General features: G+C 38.7%; 1 protein-coding gene and 1 long non-coding RNA gene across 5 annotated transcripts; one reads left to right on the forward strand and one right to left on the reverse strand.

Annotated features, from left to right (window-relative positions):
• Positions 1 to 135: 135 nt before the first annotated feature.
• On the reverse strand, positions 136 to 14,217 carry LOC6499557. 4 transcript variants are annotated; one of them, XR_001409042.3, is made up of 7 exons: positions 14,047 to 14,187; positions 13,596 to 13,685; positions 1,704 to 1,873; positions 1,470 to 1,646; positions 1,278 to 1,392; positions 923 to 1,123; positions 136 to 830 (listed from the first exon to the last, which is right to left on the reverse strand). XR_001409042.3 is itself a non-coding variant. In XM_014910646.3 (6 exons), the coding sequence occupies exons 3-6, from the start codon at positions 1,774 to 1,776 to the stop codon at positions 979 to 981; spliced, it is 510 nt and encodes a 169-aa protein (XP_014766132.1). In that variant the 5' UTR covers positions 1,777 to 1,873; positions 13,596 to 13,685; positions 14,120 to 14,217; the 3' UTR covers positions 136 to 978. The 4 variants fall into 4 exon arrangements, 3 of the variants coding, with proteins under 3 accessions (XP_014766132.1, XP_014766133.1, XP_001954388.1); XM_014910646.3 differs by having other exon boundaries at positions 136 to 1,123; positions 14,120 to 14,217; XM_014910647.3 differs by having other exon boundaries at positions 136 to 1,123.
• Positions 12,239 to 14,453, forward strand: LOC26514682. The gene is made up of 2 exons (XR_001409043.3): positions 12,239 to 12,869; positions 14,151 to 14,453. It is a non-coding gene; the product is annotated as an uncharacterized LOC26514682 (long non-coding RNA).
• Positions 14,454 to 24,903: the final 10,450 nt, after the last annotated feature.

Below are 24,903 nucleotides of genomic sequence, written 5' to 3' on the forward strand. Positions count from 1 at the left end.
CAATGTCTGCATTCAGAAGTCTATAAAGTGCCGAATTGTGTCATTTATGACCGGTATTTATGACATGATTTAGAGGCTTAAGCAGGGCCGGAATTGAGTGTATTTTTAAGTAATCAGAACTATTTTCTTTGGAAGAAAACAGTTAGTCAGGAAACCACTTCAGAAAATAGTTCCAGATAAATAAAATAATCTTTTTGTTGCATGACTCCTTGGTGTAAAAAATAGCAAAAATAAAACGAATAAAGGACTGACCCTGACTCACAGTTTTCGTTTGCTAATTTTACATACTAATTCATTTACACACAATTACTTTTAATTTTATAATTTGCCCAAAATTCAGCATTTATGTAACAAATAGATAAATATTCTCTTGTATATGTACAATACTCATCTAGAGAGGCGAAAAATTCATACTTATTCGAGTTAAGGTAAAACAGATCTCATATAAATCGTAAAACATTTCGCTTTCGTTAATTTATAATATTGTTCCATCGAAACTTAGCAGCGACAGCATTTAAAGTCTAGGTTCGTTCTTAGAGTCTAAAAATAATTGCAGTTAGAATTTGAATTTAGTTTGCAGTGTGTTGTTCCTTTGATTTTCGACTCTCGAATGCTTAGCATCTAAATAGTTTCCGTTCGTGTTCATCAATTATTGTTAGATAGTTGTTAAATATTCATTTATAAATCACATAATTGCTTGATGAATTCCATAATGTTATGTGTGTGTGTGTTTGATTTAGAGTGTGTGGTTGTGTTGTGTCCGAGTGTCCGCGTGTCCTTGCTGCTTTTGAAGTTGCTCTTGTGCATTATTGTAGGTGCAATCTTAGACACTGAAATAGATTCGTAGAGAGGAGAGACGCCTAAAGAAAAGATTTCCACGCGCGCAGCCGACCTTAACTAAATGCTTTTCACGCTGCCTCACTTCGTTTGCCGCATTTCCCTGTTCCCTTCGAGAAATTCCTCCGCTTACTGATACTGCTACCTCGCGACGGCCAAGGAAAGCACAGCCAGGCTGAGCAGGTGCCGCATGAACGACTCCAGGTCCGCGGCATGGTGGCCATGCCTCTTGGCCGAGTTGCAGGCATCCGCGTCGCTGCAGCTCTGCAGACATCCGTGCACGTACCTGTGGAGGTGGAACCGGAAAAAAACATTGCATAAACTTATTAAAATTACACTGCAAGAATAATAAAATTTTCCATTTATAAGGCTATTAAATAATAAGCTTAAAATAGAAATATTTCTTTAAGTGCAGTGACAAAACTAATGGGCTTCCTCACTTATCATCGTAGTAGAACTTTCCGCAATGCGACATCCTTATTATTTCGGTGTCGGTGGTCAGGGTGCCGCTGTCCAGGGCGCAACCCCTCACCGTTATCGTCTCTCCGGTTTCATCTGCGGGTGGAAGGGCGGCAAGGTGAAAAGTAAAAGGTTAGGCATTTGCTCATTCATCAGCCGGTTGCCACACTTACCGTAATAGCCGGCGATCTTGATGCAGGCGGTGGCCGGAAACAGGCCATCACGGCCCTTTCGTCCTCCCATGCAGGGCGACTCGAGAATGGCCGTGGAGTAGTTGTTGTGGAACGGATCGTCGCAGGCTTTATTCGCTCCATTATAGGACACGCACTTGAAGCAGTCTATGCAGTAGCCTTTTAAAGGAATAAGTTATCCTTCATCCTTCAGTTGCAACCCACTATTCAACTTACCACTCCGGATAAATAGGCCAAGGAGCAGGGCCAAAATGGTGACGGTTTCCATAATTGAGCTGGACGCTGCCATCCTTTAGTCTACCAACACTCACGCAGGACTCAAACTCACAGGTTGACCGATTTGGGGCATTCCTTGGGCTTCAATTTACGCTGGTCCTTTCGGGGTCCTGCAAAGGGAGGAGCGATTCAAAGGGATTAAAATTAACAAGCGAATTGAAGCCTCTTAAAAGTTTTTCGATTTTCCGCTGAGATCTCGGGATCAGCGGCGGAGAGCTCATAAAAAAGTTGAAGCCAAACGTAAAGTAAAAGTATAAACAAAGGCAATGGTCATAAAAATTATATCCACAATCCGCAAAAATGCAATTCCAAAAAATGACAAAGAGGGTAAGGACGACACCACGAGCAGCAGCAATCAGCCAAGAAAAATTAAAGGTAATAAATTGCACAGCAGCATTTTTGACACATTTCATTCCCACACTCCCTGTGAGCCGGCAACTCTCCGTTTTTTGTTCCATATTTTTATTGCCGAAGTGTAAATAATTGGTTTTCAGTCGATTCTCGTGTCGAATGTTCGCCATGTTCGTTCTCCGTGTTTTTCCCGCCCGTTGCCACCAATTTCTGTGCTGGCTGGTTGTTGTTGCCACTTTTAATGGCCACATCGATGGCCCAAGGTGTTGTTGGGTCAACTTTTGGGGTAGTGTTTTTCTTTTGTTTCTGTTTTTTGTTTTATTTTGGGGTCCCTCTTCCTTGGGGGCAGCTCGAATTATGACAAATGATTGTGACTTACGGGCTGAAACTGTAGCTAAGCTTTTGAAACAAAATTTATGGGGCCAGAGCGTGTGGCTTAAAGCGAATTTGGGCGTGACCCATTGTGGCTTTAAAGTCAAAGTGGCAATGTCAATGCAGAATTTCTCTGACAGCTTAAACGACCATGGAAATCGCCTCAATAATTCTATCAAACTTTTGCCACTTTATTTGCCAACCACTGGCAATCAATTCAAACGAATCTGTCATCATGACGGATAAATATTATCGTTCGAGGAACTGCAGCTTGGCTCTGGGCTATGGCCAAAACCAAATAGATATAGCCATCTATCAATCGCTGTTTTGGGAAACAGGGCTCTCGTGCCTCTGCGGCAGCTGCGGATCAATATTTATTGCAAATTATGGTCCTGCCACACACTCTCGGGGTGGCCCACGTGGCGTATGTGCAACAACGGGCCTGCCCGGAATAGCCGCAAGTACTGTGCATTAATTATGCGATTTTGAGTGTTTCTGAGTGGGTGTGTGTGGTGTCGGATGGGGTGTGTGTGGGTGTTGCCATCAGAACAGCCAACTGAGATTTGTGGTTGGGCCTGTCGAACTCTGCCATTTGTATGTGTGATCCAGTAATGTAATTAAGTTTCTGAGGACTGAGGTAATTCCTGCGAAAAGCACACACCAAGAAAGGCACATTAAGGTAAGTAACAAGCCCAATAAACTTGGTCCGCCAAGAAATTTATAATTAAATCCCTCGAGTTCCAATCAGACCTGGGACTTGGCGGCTGCCAAAGCTATAATTGTGTGGCGCATTTTCATCTATTTGCAAATTAGCCACTAAGCAGTCGAACGAGCTGCCAAACACATTGTCCTCCTCCTAGCCAATTTCCCTTTGGCTGGGAGCCAAGTTGGCCGGAAACGCCATTCGCTGCCAGTGTTGACGGAAACGGAAGCTGCCTCTCCGTCCTGCACCCCCTTATCGCGACTTGTCTTCTGCCAAATGAAGTTTACCTTTTGTTCATTGTGTTTGCCAGCTTTCAATATGCATCACTATACTTCTGCTATCTAAGGCATAAACACAAATGCACGGTGAAAAAAAGTTCCTAATTATATATATATTAAATGAGTATTGATCTTTTTGTAACAGAGTTTTTGTAACAGACTTTTAGTATAGAAAATATTTCTGATTTTCAGGAGTTTTTATAATAAAACTGCTTTATTTTCACTGTACTGACATTGTCTTTCATTTCCTGCCAGGAGGCAAAGTGGCCATTGTCCCCGTTTAATGACCTTCGGTGTATGGCAGGAGCAGGAGCTGGAACAGCAGCAGGATCTGCTTGTGGGCTTTGCTCCTTTGCCGTACTTACTTAATTTTGTCGCTCCGACTTGGCCACAATCGAATCAGCCACGAAGGCAGCCAAGCGGACAGCCGTCAACTTCCTTTGGCAGCTGCTGGCAGAAAAGTTTTATGACAAAGCCGAAGGCAGCCAATAAAGAGCCTGGTCTGGCCTGAGTCGAAGTATGTGTTCGAGCTTGCAAACAATTAAAAGCCTTTGGCAGGACGTTAAATTAGTCTGCCCTACAAAATTGAAATCTCCCATCCCCGACTCTGCATTTTTAGGAATTTTTAATAAAGTTTTTGCAACCTAATCGCGTATTCATGGACCCAAGCTTGCCCGTGGCGAACATTAAAAATGAAAAATGAAGGGAAAGTTATCCTCAAATCTTCCTTCCTTGACAAAGTAGCCCGCTCAATTGTAGGCCATTAATTTCTTAATCTGCCTGTAAATGGCATCCCAGGCCCAAGTGGAGTGTGGGGGTCTCATTAGGCTCGGGGTCAGCTTTGATTGAGCGACAAACACCTAGAGGCACTTTGGGGAGCTCTGTCGCAGTACATGGAACATTTTTTGGGGTTCCCATTCTGGATGGTCCACTTTTTGTCTCAACTCGCCATGATTTATTATAAGTTTTTGTTTTTGGATGCTTCTTGTGCCATTAGGTTATAATCAATCGATGTAAGGGGCTAACACGTTCCGCCTTCTGTCCTTGACTGATGAGGGATTATGGGCCCAGATTTCAAAGTCCTATCTTTGTACAGTTTATGGTAATTCAAGGAACCAGTTAAAAAGTAAGTTATCATTAGATTTTGGGTTTATGCCGTAGGCACTTTGTAAAGTTGGTCTTGTTTTTGACAAGTGATTGACCTTCCTGATATTGTATGCCCCAAAAATGACATCCTTTTTTTCACTTCATTCCAAAAACGGTAATCCCTCGAAATGGACTTTGGGAATTGTAGCTGCGCACTTCATGGCTTTCGGGAAACTCGAACACATCTAAATGGCAGCTCACCTTTAATTCGGTTGCATCAGGTGCTCTCGAGGGGGAAATTAATTTCACGCATCGTCCCCACACACACACACATAGGACACACTATATTGCGCACACCCCGCCACAGGCAGTCGCACACAAAGTCTCATTTGACTTGAATTTGCATAACTGCAGCGTTAGAGCAATTTTCGTGGGGATGGAAACTGCGAATTGCGTTTGCAATTTGCAGCTGCAGTTGGATGGAATTGTGCAGTTGCAGTGCTCCCCGTTACCATAACCATAAGGCAATAAACTCCAGATGCTAATCTAAAAACTTTACTTGAAGGACCTTCCGTTTAATCGAATTTAAGAAAAAATAGAGCATGACTAGAAGTGATTATGGTTTAAAAAAGATATGGCTTTATATCTCATGAACCGCAGGTTATTTTATAATTCTCTACTAGATAACAAAATTTGATAACTAAAATGAACTTTCATAAAAGAAAAACTTTTACAGATACAGCCTGATAAAATTTGATTAAAAAAAATGTTTTTTCCTTCATGCTTAAACTACTCAAAATGCAAATTGAATCAATTAAGTTGGCAAATATTTGTAAGCTCTGGTCAAGATAATGGCAGCGTTTAAGTTTTATGCAGCTTGAAATTCATAATTCTAGGGAATGTGCTTTCAAGGCCAATTAACTTCTAACGACCTCCACTATTTATGGGCCGTGCTCTTTTTTGGGGAACCTTTTAACAGCCCTCAGTTGAACTGGGCCGGCATGTTCGGGACACACGCAAACGCAAGCCAATGGCAAATTGGTCACCGGAATGAACGTCGATTTATGTCCGGGTCAGCCAAAGAGCTTACATTGATATGGGTCCCATATGCGTGACAGAATCCGTAAGTGGGATCCGGGGTTTCGGGGCTTCGAGAGACGTTATTGCCATGCTCACCGTCAGTTAAGTGTTTAAGCATTTTTGTTTTAAGCTTTTCAATCAATGGATCTGTCGTCCGGGCCAATTTAAATATTTTTTCAACAAAGTCATGGCAATAAATCGTGTAATCCTATTACGCGAGAGCCCAAACATTGATTCTCGGGAAAAAGTTATACGGAATTCACATGAAAACTGGCCACAATGGAGGATAGAACGTAATCAACGATGGAGTACCGAATATTAAAGCCACAACTTTTGATCCCAAATAGCCACTTCACTTCCAATAGCCACGACTGAAGATAAAACTAAAAGACCAGACGACTGCATTGAAGTGCCTTTTCCCCGGGATTGAAAACTTTTTCAGATCCATGCAAAATAGCGCAGCACGAATCCAATACACTCTACCGTGTACAGTATACGTTCCCCCCTATTCTTTTGTGTTTTTCCTGGCAAATGGCAGTGAATGGGTTGAATGGCCAATGTGCCACCTCCACAGCCATTGACATCGATTTGAGATACTCACAAGTGTGTGTCTATGCAGTGTTCAATGACTCTCGACCGCAATTGTTGAGCATCAAACGTGGCTGCTCCTTCCATCTGTTAGATGCTCATTCCCGATGCGTCGGGCTGGGCTTGTTATAAGCTGGGTTTTCGTGTTCACACGCTTGAGCGGTCAAAGGGAGCAGTCAACAGGTGAAAATACTGAGCATCTGCATCTGTATCTTGAGCTAAACTTTGTCAGACTCTGATTAAGTTAATTGTTTTTTAGTTCCACTTGCGGCTACTCAAATCCCATCTGAAAATGAAGACTGGCAAAGCGAAGGCGACACACTTGAGCTTATAAGTTACAAGGCAATCTAAATTTTTAAGCAATTCCATGAATAACAAAATAGCAATCAACGCTTTGTTCAAAACCAGACCAAGGCCAGGAGGAAAAATTCTATATCTTGCCTGTTTCCTTGTCTGTTGCAAACTTCTGCTTAAGAAAGTCAATTTAAAGTTGAATGTGGGCATGTGCACTGGCATGACTGAATGCCATATTAAATAACAGAGTGAGTTGTCTCCCAAAAACCGACGAAAGGGAAAACTTTTAGAGCGAAAAACGGAAAGTAATTCCTTCTAACCAGCCCGGCAATTCATTTTATGCAGACACCTCTGGGGCCATATCCTGTGGGATATCCACATACCATACTGTTAAGTTCAGTTAATTAATGCCCTTCTGACCGAAAACAAAAACCATTTCGCAATTGGGTAAATTTAAATTTCACACAAGGCATGAGGCCACTTTCAATGGCTGTTCTGGGGCGTGGCACTATTGTGGTTTAGGGTTCAAGCAAGTGGCTCACCACCAAGCCCGTTGTTAAGCCACGTAATTTTAGAAAACTCTTTGGCAGATCTGGAATTAGTTTCTTGTGGGTGATAGTTTTTGTTGATTGTAATTAACACCTTTAAATGAAGTTATGCAAGGTAGAGTCATATACTTTCCAAGAAGCTTATGCTAATTGAACTAACTTGATTTACCCAATTGACTTGCCACTTCATCCTGAAATTCATCCTTTTGTTGAAAGGCTTCTCGGCAATTACCAAGGAAAACCTTTATAATTGCTCATATTTAATTCATGAACTGAATGCAAATGCATATGGCAGGAGAAAATGAGAAAAAACAGGAATAGTTCTTAGCGAAGAAACTTTGGATGGAGTTTTCTCATCAAACAGAAAGCATTCAGACAAACTAACAACTAAAAGCATTTTATGCGGGAAACTGTGGAAGCTGCAATGGGCTAACCGCACAGTAAGCCGTAAAATATTTTTTTCTGTTGTCTGTATTTTTTATGTTTTATTTTATTTTAGTTTCAACAAGCGGCACAACAGATTTCTTATTTTTTCAGCCACTTATTGCAAACAAACTTTGGCGAACGCCGCAAAGTATGCAACTGGAAACTGTGAATAGCTGCGAGTTCTCATCCTCAAAGTGGAAAATATTTCTCCGGAGTCCGGAGTAGCCTTTTCAAGCATGCAGCCTAATGAAAAGCTCCTTTCAGTCTGGCCCAACTTTTCTATTTTTCTTAAAAGTTTTTCTTTTGTGGTAATATTTTTCAGAAAAACTGAATTTCCCTTCTGAGAATACGAGTTGAAAATAGGAACATCGAAATAAATATTGAATATTTTAAAAGATTTAAAGGAAGACTAATTAGTCTCGTTTAATATTCAAACTCTTACTTTGATAACCGGAAAATCCGGAAACAGCAATTATTCACAAGTCACGAAGTGAAGACAGACAATTAATTCGTCTTCGCGCAAAAATGCTGAAATAATTAAGACTTGTTGTGAGGAAATAATGAACTCGTGCAACATTTTTAGCTTCTCCAGAATGGCAGGCAGTGAAAATAGCATGAAATTATAAAACGGCGTTGAAAATGCAAAAGTTGCTTCCGTTTAAGAGAAACTTTAGCCTCAAGAAGTTGCGGCAAAGTTTTTCAATAAGCGGTCATGCCAAAAACAAGTCAGTAGGACTTCAGCGAAATGCATGATGAACTGAAAGGACTGCACAACTTTGGAAAGCCATAAGCTGGAAAAATACGCGCCAGCGCCAGTAATCAGGAGAACTGGCTATCAAGGCCACAAATACGTTACAGCTTAAGTCAATAAAAATAATTGAAAATCAACAGCAACATGAACGGAACTCGGTGTAATGAACCCAACCAAGTCTACGTCCTCTTCCTAATGGAAAAGCACGAAAGTCAACCGCCTTCACGGATTGCAGGCCAAAAAAAATCGAAATAAAATCGAAGCCACCGCAAACAAAGGTATGGGCACGAAGTTTATTGAGGGATTGACGGCACGCAATAAAAAAGCCAGCAAAGAAATAAAAAACCGGCGGAAAAAGCAAAGGAAAACCGGAAGCCGTTGGTGACGGAAACTGAGGCCTGCAGCCGTTCGAAAGGTTTGAAATAAATAAAACATCAGTCGACGTTGTCGCCTTTGCGGGTAAAATAAAAATAAGTATTTTACGACCGATTGATGTTTGACTTTTGATGCTCAAGGGGTTATGCCACCGAATTTGTTTCTCCAGCGGCGTTGGCTGGATTTGTTGAGTGATGTCAGAGGTAGAGACAAAAAGTATTTCCTTTCATATTTCGAAATACATCAATCATTTACCGAAAACCTTGCAGCTTCATTAATAAATATCATGCAGTTCCGTTTACAACGCGGTCATATAATTTCAATAACCGGACTGAATAATGTACACAAAAAGGGAGTTCAACAAAAGCATTATACCCACAATTTTTTTGTCCTTTGTGTGCAGAAAGCCCATCACAGGATGCAACACACTTAATGAAAACCACAGCCCATCCACCACAGTCGACATTTAATTTTCTTTATACAATGTGAACAAAAACGAAAAGCACAAGAGCCATCAGATGATTGGCATTGTTGTTAACGGCACCATGAAAATATGGCTTTAATCGTCGGGGAACTGTTTAGTTCCTTTTGGCCCCAAATTGACCTGACCCGTTGTCATTTTCGGCTGACGGTGCTCTTTCTGCTCTTAGGCCTTCTCCGATAGAAGAGCAGCTTGTGGCAGCAACAGGATATTCATTTTAGAGAATTTACATTGGTTTTTAAGTCCGACAAGTAAAGGGGCTTAGGTTGCTAAAAATCTAAAGTGCACTTTTCGAGATTTTCGATCCGAATGTTTGGTTTTTCGATGATGAAACTAGAAAATATTACTTGGCTAGAAAGCTAACTAATCTATACTGCTCATCTTTTGTTTGCCTAGCCTATATCCTGACCTTTTATTTATTATTATTGACGTTAAAAGAAAGTCAGAAAAAATTCGTTAAGCATTGAGTAATAGCCCACTTTTTTTTGCCCAAATAAGCCAAATGCCTTTAAGAAACAAAATGGGTACCTGTCCTTTAAACAAAACGACGTAGCCTTCCACTTCTCTTTAGTTCTTCTCTTTCAACTAATTTGCATAATACCCTACACCGGACAGGTAGCTATTTGAAGTAGGCTTCTGACAAGGAACTTTATTCCGTTGCCAACTCTTCATTTGTCAACAATTTTTCATCTTTAATGGGCCACTTCCTTGGCCACACGCAAGTAAGTCTATTAGCGGCACAGGAGGAAAATCAGCGACAAATAAATGTCAAATACTTTGTTTTAAAATGGGGCTCTTGGCGCTAGTGCTCCATTAATGTTCGCAACTTAAGTCCCCATTATTCTTTGTCCAACAGAAATGTACATACTAAATGAAAGCGGCCTGGGGAGGAAATGAAATAAAGTTGTCACCATTCTGTAGGAACGAAATTTAAAAGGTATGCGACGACATCGGACATTCCCATTAACATCCAATTCATTTGAAATGCCGGGCTTAATGCAACAAACAGAGATCTGCATCATTCGAAGCTGGGCCATTTGCAACTAAGACGTTGATTGAATGCAATGCAAACATGATTATCCTACATAAGAAGCTATCAAAGGCAGTAACACAACCCGTAGAGGCCGTCTGATCGGCCAATAAAAGGGTCTGAAATTGTCGATTGGGTCGCACTTGTTGTCATTGATTGGGTGAAAATCGATATCATTATATGGATGGAAAGTGGGTCGCCGATGGCTGAACGGAAAGCGAACCCATTCAGTAATGAAAAAAAGCTTATACCACATTCTCAATATTCAATTACCAGTGTCCTGTTAAAGGTCCTCTAGCCCGCACAGAAGCCCTGCAGAAGTTGGCAAATTTCGGTGCGGGGGCTGTGTAGTCCTAGGAATGAAGGCAGTAAAGGGATATATCCTGTCCGCGTCTGGTCTCTTTGTTGTCGCTGGCACGCACAATTACGCGGGCAAAGAGCGCATCAGCTGAGAGTGGGCAGAAAAGAGGATAACAAAGTATTTCGCTGCCGGCGGGCAAACACCATTGCGTATACGTGATGTTTGGTTTGGGTTCCCCGAAGCGGAGTAAAGGATTTGCAGATGAGAGCTTTATCGACTGCAGGTCAGTCATTGAACGTCGGGGAATTCGGGGGACTTACTGATTTTTTATCAGGTACACTGAAGGAAAAAGGCTATTTCTTGAAGCATATTCTAAATATTTCTCTGTATGTCTATCAAATACTGAAAAAAATCACAAAAATTCCTACCCAAGCCATGCCAAATGCATCATTAATAATGGCAATGTGCCAGATGGGCTTCTGCTTCTCGATGGCTCATGACTGCTTACATCACGTGCCGCAATGTATCTAACGAGAGGACATGGAGTCCTGCCTCAGCGTGTGCGTCCTTTTGAGTAATGGCCGGTCCTCATAGCAAGAGATTTTCGGGCTATAAACCAGAAATGAAAGAATGCCAAATAAACTGACCACCAGTTATCGAAGAGGCTTTGTTTTGCTTGGAATTCCCTGTAAAAGTGTGGAGGTTTAAACGTGATTTGCATCGCTGAGTGGCTGGCAAATGATCAGTACACTTTCTCTATACATATCCATATAATTTCTTGAAAATAATATTTTTTAATTGTTACTGCAATAACATCTTTTTATCATGTTTCTCGCTCGTAGCCAGAAATGGCACTTTAACGATAGATATAAAGCCCCCGAAGCACATACTCATAAAAGTACTGTGTGAAACACACTGTGACTTTTATTACGATTCGTGATTATTGCCGCAGCTGGTGGGAAACCACATAGAAAGAAAAAAAAGGACGAAAGGGCAATTGTAACGAAAATAGCCAGACCTGAGAAGTGAAAAGGTTTGGGCCGAGATGGGTTTTTTGCGGGACCTGTTTCCGTTTAAATATTTAAAATATCATACCCTGCTGAGAGAAGAGAATCCAAAGTTAATTATTAATTTAGGCAAGACAATAATAATATAAAGGATATTCGCATCTGATTCCGCTTAAAGAAAGATATTTTAGGAAAAGGCCAACTTCGTTTTATATGTAAATTGAATTTGGAATTTAATTCTCTGTCAAATTTTTGCTTTTTTTTGGCAAATTAAAGCCATTGAAAGCACTTTCATCAAAAGAAATATTCGTTTGTATGCGTTTGTTGCGCATACGTCGCGTGTTCCCAAGGACAACATAAGCCGCCAACTCCAGCGTCTCGTGCATGTTTTGTGTGAAACCAATAGCCATAAATTTTCCTAGCCAAGCACGAAATTCTTACTTACTTCCTCGCACAATGCGGGCGAGAAGGCAACACACCGACCACACTCTCTACTGCATGTTTGTTTTTTGTTTGCTTTTATGAAATTCAAATTTTATTACGAGCGAGATGAAAACTTGAATTGAGTTCCAGAATGAAATACAAGGAAACAAAATTATATGCATGAGTTTTTTGTGTTTTGTTTTTTTGTATTTTTTGGGATTTGAAAACAAGTTAAATACTTAGCCGTCGGCGTTTTACAAAAAGGCTTTTGCAGCTAAGGATTTATAAAGCTAAGGAAAATATTAAAGGCAAAAAAAGTTAGGTTTAACTTGCTGTTTAATCAGTCTGGTTTTATTCTTTTTTAATCAAAATACTAGATACATTGTATTACTACTCTTAAAAGAGCATTGAGTGTGCCGTTTCAATAGTAATCATTGATTTCCATATCCTAAGAAGCGGAAACAAGGCGAAAATGAAAAATTCTATTACTAGAAAAGAAGGTACCTTTAAGGAAAAGTGTTTTTTTACTTAAATTGTCTAATCTGTTCATTTTATTGAAATTACCTATTTCAATAAAAGACCATTTCAAAATGCATGTATGCATGCATTGTATGGAATTTATATCCATTGTATGGAATGTTCAAAAATTAAGACATTTTTGCTTTGGCAAATGGCAAATTGCAAAAACTGAAATGACGGCTGACTTTTAAATTTAGGCGACTTGTGGATGGTAGATGGGGAAAGTAAACAAAATGCTGTAAATGTTTTGTGCTGTCATTTTGGCTGAAACATTTCAACAAATTTGGTTTTTATGACAGCCAAATGTGTGTGTAATTATTCCTGTCGAATGCCGGAATGGACGCGAAGGGACCTTGGCTGGACTTGGCAGGAAAATTGCCCCAAACAATTATTATGATGGTTGATAAGCCTCACGCACATACAAACACCCCTCCACATGTGCAAGTACATACCACACGTTTGTACCGAAAGCGTGGAGTCGGAATTTGCTTTGGTACGTGACTGTCGGTAATTTTCGTGCACACTGCGTATACGTAATGTGACGCCGGTCCCAACTAAATGGCTCTGCCGCAACACTAACGCACGACATTTGGGATGGCTTCAGTGGCGCATCAACTTTCACATGGATTTTCCAGGACGTTTCACCTCGTCCCTCTGCTCCCGCCCATTGTCGCCTTTGCCCTCGTTATTTCGCCATTTATGCGGCTCCCCTTTCGGGCCCCACGTTACAACCGGTACGATAATGTTGCCTGCTTTTCCAGGCCATTTTGTCGAGTTTTTTGGGGCTTTTTATTGTTTTATTTTTATTGTTTATTGCCGCCTTATTTCTTTTTTTCGTGTGCGCTCATGCACTTTCCTTTATGTTGGACGCAAATTGCACTGCCAAAGGTAAACAAAACCCGAAGAATTCGCTGATGAATTGCCAGCTAATTAAATATGCATCTGTGAGGGAGTCAGGATTGAAAGACAGCCCTTAAGGAATTTGGGAAGAGTTCGCTAAATTGATTAACAGGAAATCAGCAGGACGAAATATCTCAAGCGAATCATTTTGGGCCACTGTTTGAATGGATTTCTCAAGGTTTCTCTTATTGAATTTTTGTGAAGATAAGGCTTTGGCTAATTAAGTGATTCTCGACACGTCCTAAATGGCAATCTATTTCATTTAATTACAGTCTTTCTGGGCTATCTTAGGGAGTGCTTAGTTTCAATCAATACTTACATTAATCATGCAATTAGGCGATTTAATCTTTTGATTTGAATGAAATCCTTTCGATAATGTATGAGAGTTTTATTCACACTAAGATTTTTACTGGGAATAATTAAGAAAAAAGCGCAGATTATAATTGGATAGCTGATATCTGACTAGGTTCTATTCCGATTTTGAGTTTTGAAAATATTTCCACCTCGGAATCTGGGTTAGATTAAACACGCGCGTAATTGTGGGTTAAAATGTCCGCAAATAAAACAAGTTGTGCCTGGTGAGTGTGTGGTTTCGTGTGCGTGAAGGCATGAACAACTTAATTGCTCTAAACTAAAAAAAAGGGGAGTCCTATAGGACCCCCGATGGTAGCATGAATTTTATTCCAAGCTTTGGTACTCTGGCACCTTTAATACACACAAAAGCACTCACACCCAAGGACTTGTTACTTTCGCTTTCTACTTTTACGAACATTCATTACTATGCCACTGCTTATTGTATTTGTAATTGTAATGGCGATTGTTAGCCTGTTTTTTCACACCCACGTGTCTGATTTGAGTCCTTTACGTATTTTAGCGTTTAGTCACTCGGCTATATCTCGATCCGATGTGTGGCGTCGCCTTGCTATTCCGATGGAAGCCGCATGAGAACTGAAATGTCGCCGATGGAGGAACACGGCCACTGCGTTGACTGAGGCAGCGACTGGGGCAGCGACTGGGGCAGCGACGCTTGCGGCTCTGCCGGAAAACTCGGAAAATCGCAGAGTCTGCGCACGAAAAACGCCGAGTGAATGAAAACAAAATTAACCCGTACGGCGGCAACAGTAGTTTTAATAACCAATATATTCAAAGATTTACGAATAAACATGCATATTTTTTAGTTTTTTACCTATTTTATTAATTAAAAGATTTGTATTTTGTTTTTATTGAACTTAATTTTGTTAAGAACTTAATATTTTCAAAAATTGGTAGTCAAAACAGTTTTTGTATTGAATTTATATTTCCGATACTTTCGAAAATAGGTCTGTGAGTAACCTCACCAGTACATTCCATAATATGTTCTGGAACTTAATTGAGTGAACTGTTTATATATGTACTTTTCGTGCATTGTTTAGCTTGGAATTCAGCTTTCTGCGTTTGCTTTGTTTTTGCTCCTCTATTTTTAATTTTGGCTGTTTACATTGGGGTGAGTATATCAAGAACAAAAGATACTTTTACTCAAATTTGTTGAAACCAGAATGTATCTGTAGGTTTCAAACTTTAAAATCAGTTGAAAGTATATATATTTAAATTAAAAGGATATTTACAGTGTTTCACATAACGTTTTTTTATAAGCATATGTAAATGACAAAGGCTTACGGGACAGACTACATAATGTGGTTTCATATGCTCACCCCTTCATCTTTCATTGTTGTCTTTTGAATTATTCAACTAAAGTCAACATGTTACGCTGCAGGAGGCGTATACTTCTCAGTGTGTTAAATATTTTTTGTTTATCACCTAAAGGGGATTCAACAGATTTTTTTAAACATATTCCATAACAAAACATTCGCCTCCACATAAAGAGTAATATAACGCTTTGAAAAGTATAACCATTTATCTAGTAAAGACAGATGTAAGTACTCGACTATATTTATGACTCTAAGAAAACCAAATTTTCGTGAGTAATCAAGGATAAGTAATCTTAATGAATGAAAGACGTAAGCAAGTAAAATTGTTGTGCACATGTGGGAAAGTGATTATCCAGAATAAATGGTTTCTTTGAGTGTATCTTAGGATTTCAGATCTAATTGGTGAATGAAAATGCGTGTTAATTGATTTACGCTCTGTTGTTTATTTCAAGATTATCAGTACCATATTTCAATGTAGACATAGTGCATTTAAAAATTACAAAAATAATAAACTCCTTTTAGTTACCAAGTTGGTTACAGCGGTTGGCCATGCAAATTAATTTTACTCAACCGGGGATGAATAATGAGCTCGGTTTTTGGGACAGCTCACACAGAGAATATAATACATGCCCGTACTTGGTGGTCAAGTCGGGAATCTGCATTTTAAACCACAACAAGTTGGCCAGCTCCAAAGTCTGCCGACCACACAGGCACATATAAGGGGCAGGACATTTTAAGTTTCTTCTGTTGTCCTGGTCGCCCGAGCCTGATTGCTGTCTTATGGCTTTTGCTTCCCTTTTTTGTTGGTTGTTGCATCAAACTAAAAGCAAACTGTTCGAATTTTTCATTTTAACTTGTCTGGTGGCTACCACGCTACCATTAAGGAGTACCTTCCGTCCCTGTCTCCTTCTGTTTGGCTTGTCTCCTGCCAATTACAAAAGTTGGCAAATTGTTGTCGCTTTCCGTTTTGTTGTTTGTTTGTTTATGTTCTTTAGTGCATTTGAACATTTTTTTGCCACCGGCCATGAACCATATTTGCTTTCGTTTTGAAGTTTAACTTTTACAGATGCCAGACGAAGTGTCTATCTTACCTTTTATATCGAAATAATATTTTTTGGCTTTATAATGGCTTCAAAGCAACAGTCTGGTGAGTCATTTGATTTTCCTCAATCAAATAGTATTACCTTTTTTGTTCGGAGAATCAGAAAATTCTTAGGAAAAACACAAAAGCCTGTGCCGAATATTTGCAATTAATTCTCAATTAAATTGGTTCTGTGAGATTTTGTTTATAAAACCATCTACACCACAGAGGAAGTAATATTTCTTTCATCAAAAGAAAAATAATATTACTTTCTTTACAAACTGGAATATTCGACTTCACAGAAAGGGATATTTAATTAAAGGACCACCTTACCATATAAAAATTAATTTCACATTTAAATTTATTTTTCGCCCTGATGGAGTTAAGAAGGTAACTTTTTTAAAGGAAGCCTTATGTCCTCCGAGGACATTCAGAGTCCAGGTGCTCAATAAAGCAAAAATTATTCTTTTATTCGGCAAACAGTTGGTTCTCCAACCTGGAGAAATAAAAATATATGTCAACGAGCATTCTTCCTTATAGTCTTTTGATGCAGAGAACCTGGAAATGGCGCCTGGGAATAAGTGACGGATGCAGACTGGCGGGAATTGCTCATCAACCCAAGTGCTGTCAGGACCAACATCGAGAAAACCACAGAGATAAACGCTGCGGCGCTGCATTTAATTTTTTATTTTTTTTTTTAATTTCCCCAGAAGAGCATTAATTTTCATTTTATTCTGAATAAAAGTTGGAGAATATTTACCTGTCTTTTCGAAGGAGTAAGTATTCCTTTATAAACCAAGGCGGGGGAAGTTAAAAATTATTTATTGACATATTAGATTTAAAAATAAATAATATAATGGATAAATCTAATAATATAGAGATATAACTCAAATAATATAGAGATATAACTCAAATAATTTGTTCAAAAGATTGCTCAACAATTTTTTATTATAGACCGAACTCATAATTTGGTTTAAGGCTTGGTTTTAATAACTTGTGTAATGAGCTTTTGTTAGGTGGTCAGTCCCTGTGGTTGTTGGACATATCCCAACTTCCGCCACAGGATGTGCGGATTGCGTCAAAAAGGGTTCATGGAATAAAGAGTTATTAAAAACACCATTCTATTAAACATTAAAGTGCGCTATTTTATTTATATAAATCTTATTAATTTCTAAAACTAAGAATCCCACGAAACCAGTATTCTAAGCTTCTTCTGTACGTGAGGCGATTAACATAATTAGATAAGCCCACCCAGCCTCCATACAAATAAAAACAAGAAAAAACCTCATCGTTTGAAACAACACTTGTCAGATAAGCCGGGAGGAAGCGTGTGTCAGAGATTTCCGCAATTCTTAAATATTTGCACAATGAAAACGATGCCCACAGAAAACAGGCATCCCGCAGACATCCCGCATCACCCCCACCTTAACCCTTGAAAAATCCCACAGGTGACAGAAGGCAAACTTTGTCTTAGCAGCCACACATCAGGCTGAACACCGACGCCGAAACATTAGCATTAACTTTTGGTGTTGGTTTTCCCCTCGGGCACTTAAACACCTACTTAAGTGCTTAAGCAAAATTTTCGCACATTCTCTGTAAAATTTTAATTTCCTCACGCACCTGCACTGAATTTTTAAATAAGCGAATTAATGAGCTCATGTCTACAGGTTTCCTTTCCTTTCCATGCCATGGGAAATAAAGTGAGAAATATACATACATACATAAAATATAATTTTCAAACCACAAAACAAGCAATAAACCAAATTCAACTTTTCCCTTTGGAATAATGGATGGGGGTCTCTTATTTTATAAATATTTCATTCAAGTTTATAAAATGACATTTTCTAACAAAAACCGCTTTCGAACTTTCATTGAAGTTGGTGCTTGAAAATGGATTCAATTTGATGCTCGAGAAGTGGAGAAGAAACTTTTAGCGGTAGAGTTGGTAAAGTTTTTTCTCCGATTTCTTACCAATAATTGGCTTTAGATGCTATCCAGTGAACTCCTTTCAACAAGGGTATCTGGTGTTGCCAATAAGTAATAACAGATATGGTTTCAATGTAACTATAGCTTAAAAAACAAAAAGAAGTCCAATGGGAAAGTAAATCCTGGTTTCGACAAAGCAGTTTTTACTATTTTTAATTTGCTACATATTTGAAATGGGAATTGAGACAGTTTTTAAGTCAGATTTCCCCGGGTCTTGAATAGTTGTCAGCTGTAGTGTTTCAATAACAAAGAGTAGTCAACCACGAAGGTAACAGAACAAATAAAATGTTTTTATTGCAAATCCAAATAAAAAGGTGTCGAAAAAAATTTAAAAGCTGCAGAACGATTAAGCGCTATAAGGAATTATAAATAGTTCTTAAATACAATAAAAATATTTTTTTTAATTATGCCTTAAAATACTTATTATACTTTTTTCAAAAACAGTTTCATAAACCCACTAAAGACAAATAAAAGTCATGACTATGCAAGTGTGGCTGGAAAATTAAAAGCAAATATGTGAGATTTCCGAAACTATTTGCATGTGCTACTGTTGAATTTTTATATGGCAACCCTTCTGGTCTCCATACTCGGCTCAGCGAGTGGCAAGTTTATGGCCAGACAGTTGAGAATTTTTTTTTTCCTATTACCTATTGCCTCGGATGACATTTCAGCTGACCACAAGTATATGAGGGAGAGTTTAGTAGCCGAGAATTGTCCCAGCAATTATTAAAATGGCTAACAATAGTCGCCCATATGCACACAGAAATGTACCAGCAAGGATATAAAGGCGTACTCACAGCTGTGTGAAATGAGGAGGGTTGAATTTACTTTTGCTACGTGACTATTCGTAATTTTTTGTGTTCAAGCTGCGTATACGTAACGCGAGCTACGAACTAACCCGTGGCATTTGCAACTGCCTTGGCCCCTTGGTTTCCGCATTTACCCTTGTCATTTGCGCCATCAGCCCCTCGTCCTGACGACTCCCTTCATTGTCATTCCTTGTATGCTAATATGGTCCGTCGGTTCTGGGGGCACTTTCGCATTTTCGTATTCATTATTACGCTTTTTATGATTTCTTTGTTTGTGTGCTTTCAAGCATACATTTTATTCCCAGAAGAATTAATCGCTGAAAATTATGTACATGTGACACAGCTCGTGGGGGGACTTGGGACCAAAATTTGTGGCAATTGATTTTTTGGGGAATTGAATTCATAACAATTTGTATGCTAATTTAAAGGAAGTTCGGTTTTTGATTGGGATCATCACCTCATTCTCATAAGTGTTTTGTTTTTAACACTGATAGGCATTTATTATATTTCCTCCAATCAAGGATTATTAAAAAATGTATCAAAGTGTATGATTTTTCAATCAGTTGTCCTTACAATCATATCGGAGGTGATAAATCGACTTTATTGCCTTGTGACACATTGAATAGAAACCTTCCATGAAAGCCTCAAATTGAATTGTATTATGGCTTTACTCTTATTGTATGTATTTCCTTTAGCCTTCGTGCTTTCTATCCAATGAAAGGCAAGACTCGGTCTTTGACAGATGGGTTTTGGCTTTGCTGCGGGCTTTATATGAGATTATGAAAAGGCAATTCAATGGGTTTTCCAGCGCCAACAGGTTGGGCCAATGGCTTTTCATCTTTTTAAGGCTTCAAAGCTTGGATTGAATGGCATTCAAATTAAATGTTTTAATCAGAGAAAGAATATAGATCTTTTTTGTACTTTTATATTTTATTCTAAGGTAACTTCAACCAAAACTGAAAGACGCAGAATGAGGCAATCGGAGTGCATGTCTGTCAGCGATGATATTAGCATGCATCTTGAAAAAGACTTGACGAGCAAAATATCAAGTTTGCATTTGGAATGACGCGCCGAAATAAATCTAATTGGGTAAATCTGTTGCATGCTTGATATACACATATATGTATGTATATATTTTTTTATTAAAGACAGACATATAAAAATGCCTTTACATGATGCCATATCGTGGCCATCAGAATAGTTTTCTTCTTATCAACAGAAGTTACTTTAAAATACCGTTTCTTTACAAAATGCTTGGCACGTGATGTCAGAAGCTTTCCAGTAAATGGGTTTCTTTTTGTGTGCACTCCGTACACTTCTGAGTGCCATCCGATCCCGAGATCCACCAAAATTGCTCATACGCCGAGTGACCCCGTCGATTGGTGTATCAGTTTGTTAGTCTGTTTGTTCGGCAGACGGTCCATTTACCCGCTTGGCAGTTTCCTCTGCTCGCGTCTATTGCAATTTCCCCAGCCGCCGGGCTTTTCTGCCATTTCCGGGATGCGCTTTTCGCCCACGTAATTGTGCGTGCGAACGACAACGGCTTGGTACGTTCTAAGTCGGCCTAAAAGAGCCACCGAATGTGGAACGCAGGTCCACTGCAATCATTCCCATATCCCGGCACACCACACATCACCTAATTGCCTTCTGGCCGAGCAAAGAAGTGGTGGGGGGTGACATGCAAATGACTCTTGATTTTTTTTTCAATAGAGACCGATACCACGGAGCATGGATTCCTTATTTACAGATTCGGTACTTACTAATCTACTACAGTGGGCATTTATTACGAAAATGGAATTTTTCAGTTGGTTAAAATAAATCTACACCAGCCATTTTGACGTTTATTCGTGCTATTAATCAACTCCCATATCCATCACACATCACTCGCAGAATCCCACTTGATTGCTTTTCACTACTCGTTCCACAAATCCCAGACTTTTTTTCTCATCCCAGTAGCCTTGCAGGCACTACCACTCGCTGCCAAACTCCACGCACGTCCTGGCCATAAAGTGCAACGCTCTCTTAGCCAATTTTGGATTCTGTATAATCGAAAGTTGCCCATGGCAATGACAAGCTTTGAAGATTTGAAACTTTACTTTTTTTCGGCAGAAATTGTCAGGTTTCATTGTAGTTCTTAAATGCTCTTGACTTAGTAAGTGCATTTTCCAAATGTTTTTGACACAATTATAAGGTGAAGCCAATAAATGACAAATAGCGCAGTGAGATAATAATTAATATTGGATTACTTAACTCACATGAAATAAAGATTCCTCTGCTCATAAAGCAGGCACGATTAATTCCGAATTCCAGTGCATAATGGAGTAAATTCTGAATTCGATTTGCAGCCGCAATAATCATTTATATACCCAATGAAAAAAAAGTACAAGAAAGAAACAGTTATGTTGACCTACCCTAATTTTAAATTCTTTTCAATCGATCTTAAATCGTATTGCAGGTATTCCTCTAAAGAATCGGAGGAAAATTCTGAACTCTATATAGCATTTACAGAAAATCGCCCAAAAAATTTGATGAAAAATGTAAAAAATATTTTCTTCACAGATTTTTAAGCAGATTGATCCAAAATCGATCTACAAACATTTTAAGGTATACCTCTCAAGAATCGGATGGAAATTGGCCAAGATATAGCAATCGCTGGGGGCCATATTGGCCTTCCATGCATTCTCCCCATCTTTGAAGGGGATCGTCTAGAAAATTTGATGAAAAATTTTAGAAATATATTGAATATATAAAATATTTTGAAATAATGGTATAATGAACTGCCATTTAATTTGGAATGGTGTTAGCTGGTTTTACTGGCCTTTGAATTAAATATTTCTCCTTTATCCTTTAACAATATCACGTACAAAACAAAATAAAATTCCAAGAGGATGACATGATAATTTCTCCAAGCCCTCCACCAAAAGCCTCTTCACTACGTTTTAGTATAATTTCCATTTACTTACTTTTCCATGCCGCAATGCATCCGAAACTTTATGCCAAAACTTTTTTGTACTTTCGCTATTTGTGGCAATATAATTATCGCAGCATGAAGAGCTTGTCGGAGGTTCCTGCAGCTGCAACTGCAATTTCCGAGCTAACATTTCCACACAAAAACTAAAAACTTTCTCTCTATTGGTTTGTCCCATTTATCTTTTGACTATCGAAGTGGTGGCTGCGACAGATTTTGTTAAAGTTATTAGGAAAAATTTAAGGCCTTACTAAGTGGAAATTATATTCTTGAAACAGCGTATGCCGAATTGTACATACTTTCCATGTCATTCTAGAATAAGTAAAATGTCATCAAAAGTTTGGTGACAATCCTCTTAGAATTTCATTTTGGAAACCTTGTAAGATTAGAGCTCAGAAAGCCCAATTAATTCTTGTATTTTAACAAGGTTCTTTTTTATTGGCTATTTATAAATAGACTGATAGACTTTTTTAATTTCGACTGCCAGCAGGACATGCGACGAAAAAAATGCCTTCCTCTATGCCTTGCGGTTGTAGGACCTTCCAACGTAATTAATTTAATGAAATTCCATTGCTTCTGGCTAATAGGCTTTGTACATTTGCCTAATCCTTGAAACGCAACAGGAGGCATTAAGTATAATTTAATTTAGTTCAAAGGTTAATTTTACTGTAATAGGAATTCCAGAAACATCAAAATATTTAACTTAAATATGACAATAAATTAGATCAAATACTTACTTGGGAGAAAGGAAAACAATTTCATTTAGCTAAGTACGCGAATTGGTTAAAATATTAAGCTGTTCCGTAAAATTATTTTAAACTCTCTCATATTTTTTCCGAAGCAAATCCTTGTAAAGTAAGCGTGGAATATAAAATGCTGTTCAGAAAGTTGGTGCTATTAAGTAAAGCTTTCACCCTGAGACGCTGCTAGGGGCTGGGATAAGAGAAAGTTTTTCAATAAGCAGCAGTGTCAAAAACAAGAGAATGTGCATGAAGGGTGGGTTGGGAAAGTATATACGCCACTTATTCAGGACATTATAATTTATGACGAACCAATAAAAATAATTGCACACAAGCAGGCAATGTTATTGACGCTTTTATAATGAACTCAGCCTCTATAGACATTTATATTGATTGGAAAATCAACCGGGCATAAATCAAAATGAATTTTTTTGTATTTTTAGTTTTTAAGCGTTTGTTTTTTTTTTGGTTATAAACATTTGCTTTTTGGTTAAACTCTGAAATGGCTTAAAATGTCTATGTTCTTTAAATGTATATTGTGTTATGCCTTTTATGTCGGTTGTAAATTGTCTTTATTAAGGCCCTCAATTTATTACTTGTTAAGAGAAGTACAAATTCCTGTTTGGTCGTTTTTCCGGGGTTTTATTCTCACATTTTGACGTATTTAAGGACAAGGTTGTTAAAGTTTTACACTCCTCCGACTGCCCCAACTGGTGGCACTGGCCACTTGAGTCTCGTTTTTTCCGACCATCCGACCACAAAAAGTTAAGCGTGTAAAATTTCACAGCTCGCCATTTGGACGCTTTTCTGGCTAAAATTTAAAATTTCGTTTAAAATGAACCTTCGGGAAAGTCTTCATTTAAAAAGCATTCATTGATTTTATCCGGTTAAGGACTGGGCAATGCAATATTTCAACCACATAATCAAAAATGCGGCAAATTAATAAATTTCATGTAATTTCAATTTACACCGCTTTTGTGGCTGGCCATAAAATTGTTTAAAAATTGCAAGCTCAACAAAAGCCGACAGCTTTTGTGTTTTTTTTAATTTTGTGTTTGCATAATGTAGGAGCCAACTGGGGCGAAAACATATTTTAGTTAATAAAGGCCACCAGCCGCAGCGTTTTATATTCTGATATGAATAAAGTGAACAAAAGCGCGGGATGATTGACATTGTTATTAACGATAATGCTTTATAAAAACATACACTGAACAGAGCTTTTATTTTATTATTCAATTTATATACATTAAATCTAGTCTGACTTTCATAAACTTATTTAATTTTGAATGTTAACTATTTTAATTAAGTTTGTTTGTTGCCGAAAGTGATTATCGATACAATAATACATTAACATTCATTGGATTATAATATTTTTCAGTGCAGCTTTTATAGCCCTGGAGTTGACCTGACCTGCTGTCATTTTTAGCCGACTGTGCACTTTTCAGACATCAAGCACCTTTCTCCCGGGGCTGCGACTTGCGGCAGAAAGTTTGCGACCGCAGCAGAAGTGAAGCCTCCACCTTTCATCCGGGTTGTCTATCCCGGCTTTGGTGTCCGGCAAAGTTTGATTAAAAGGCCGACAGCGGAGCAACTCGAGCTGCATCGGAACTCGAATAGCAGTTGAGTGGCAAAATAGGTATTTTGGGCACGTAGCTGTGTGAGGGAATTTGCAATTTGAGTGCAATGGCTGATCCTGCAGGTGCAGGAGAATGGAATGCAAATGGGCTGAGGACTAGAATTTGGGCGACAGGTGGATAAGGCGCTCTGCGAATAGAAAGCTTTCAATAGCTGCATGTCAGTTATATATTGTGCAGTATCGACATACATTCCTTTATCCTACGTATCTGAAATAAATCCTGCAGGGAGTCGCGGGTTATTTCCAAAATTGTTTGGCACGTCGTTGAGTATTTCCATTTCTTTTTGCAAAACCCTGCGGCTCTATCATTAATTTAATTGAATTTAACCGTAATGTACGTGTAACTTGTCCGCGGGGCATGAACAATTTTACGTAGTGAGGGCAGTAAAAAAATTGAAATTGGATGAGGGAGTGGACCTGTCAAGGGAAATCGCATTTTTATGTCACCCGTTGGGTAATTTCACACTATTGTTGAATAAATAAAATCGAATTTAACTTTCTTGAAAAAACAGCATTGTAGTTTAATTTTCAGCTTTATAATTTCAGTTAAAAATTTGGATTAAATACTTCAAGTGGAACAAGTTAAAGCCCTAATAATGGCACACCAAGTGTTTGAAATTGGGTGGCACATTTCCCAGAGAACATTTCTCATTTCTATGAATAAAGAGCAAAGTTTATGGCTGCCATGTGCGGAGTTAATCAAAATAATTTGGAAGGTT

The sequence above is a fragment of the Drosophila ananassae genome, chromosome 2L (genome assembly GCF_017639315.1).
Source record: "Drosophila ananassae strain 14024-0371.13 chromosome 2L, ASM1763931v2, whole genome shotgun sequence".
NCBI lineage: Eukaryota > Metazoa > Arthropoda > Insecta > Diptera > Drosophilidae > Drosophila > Drosophila ananassae.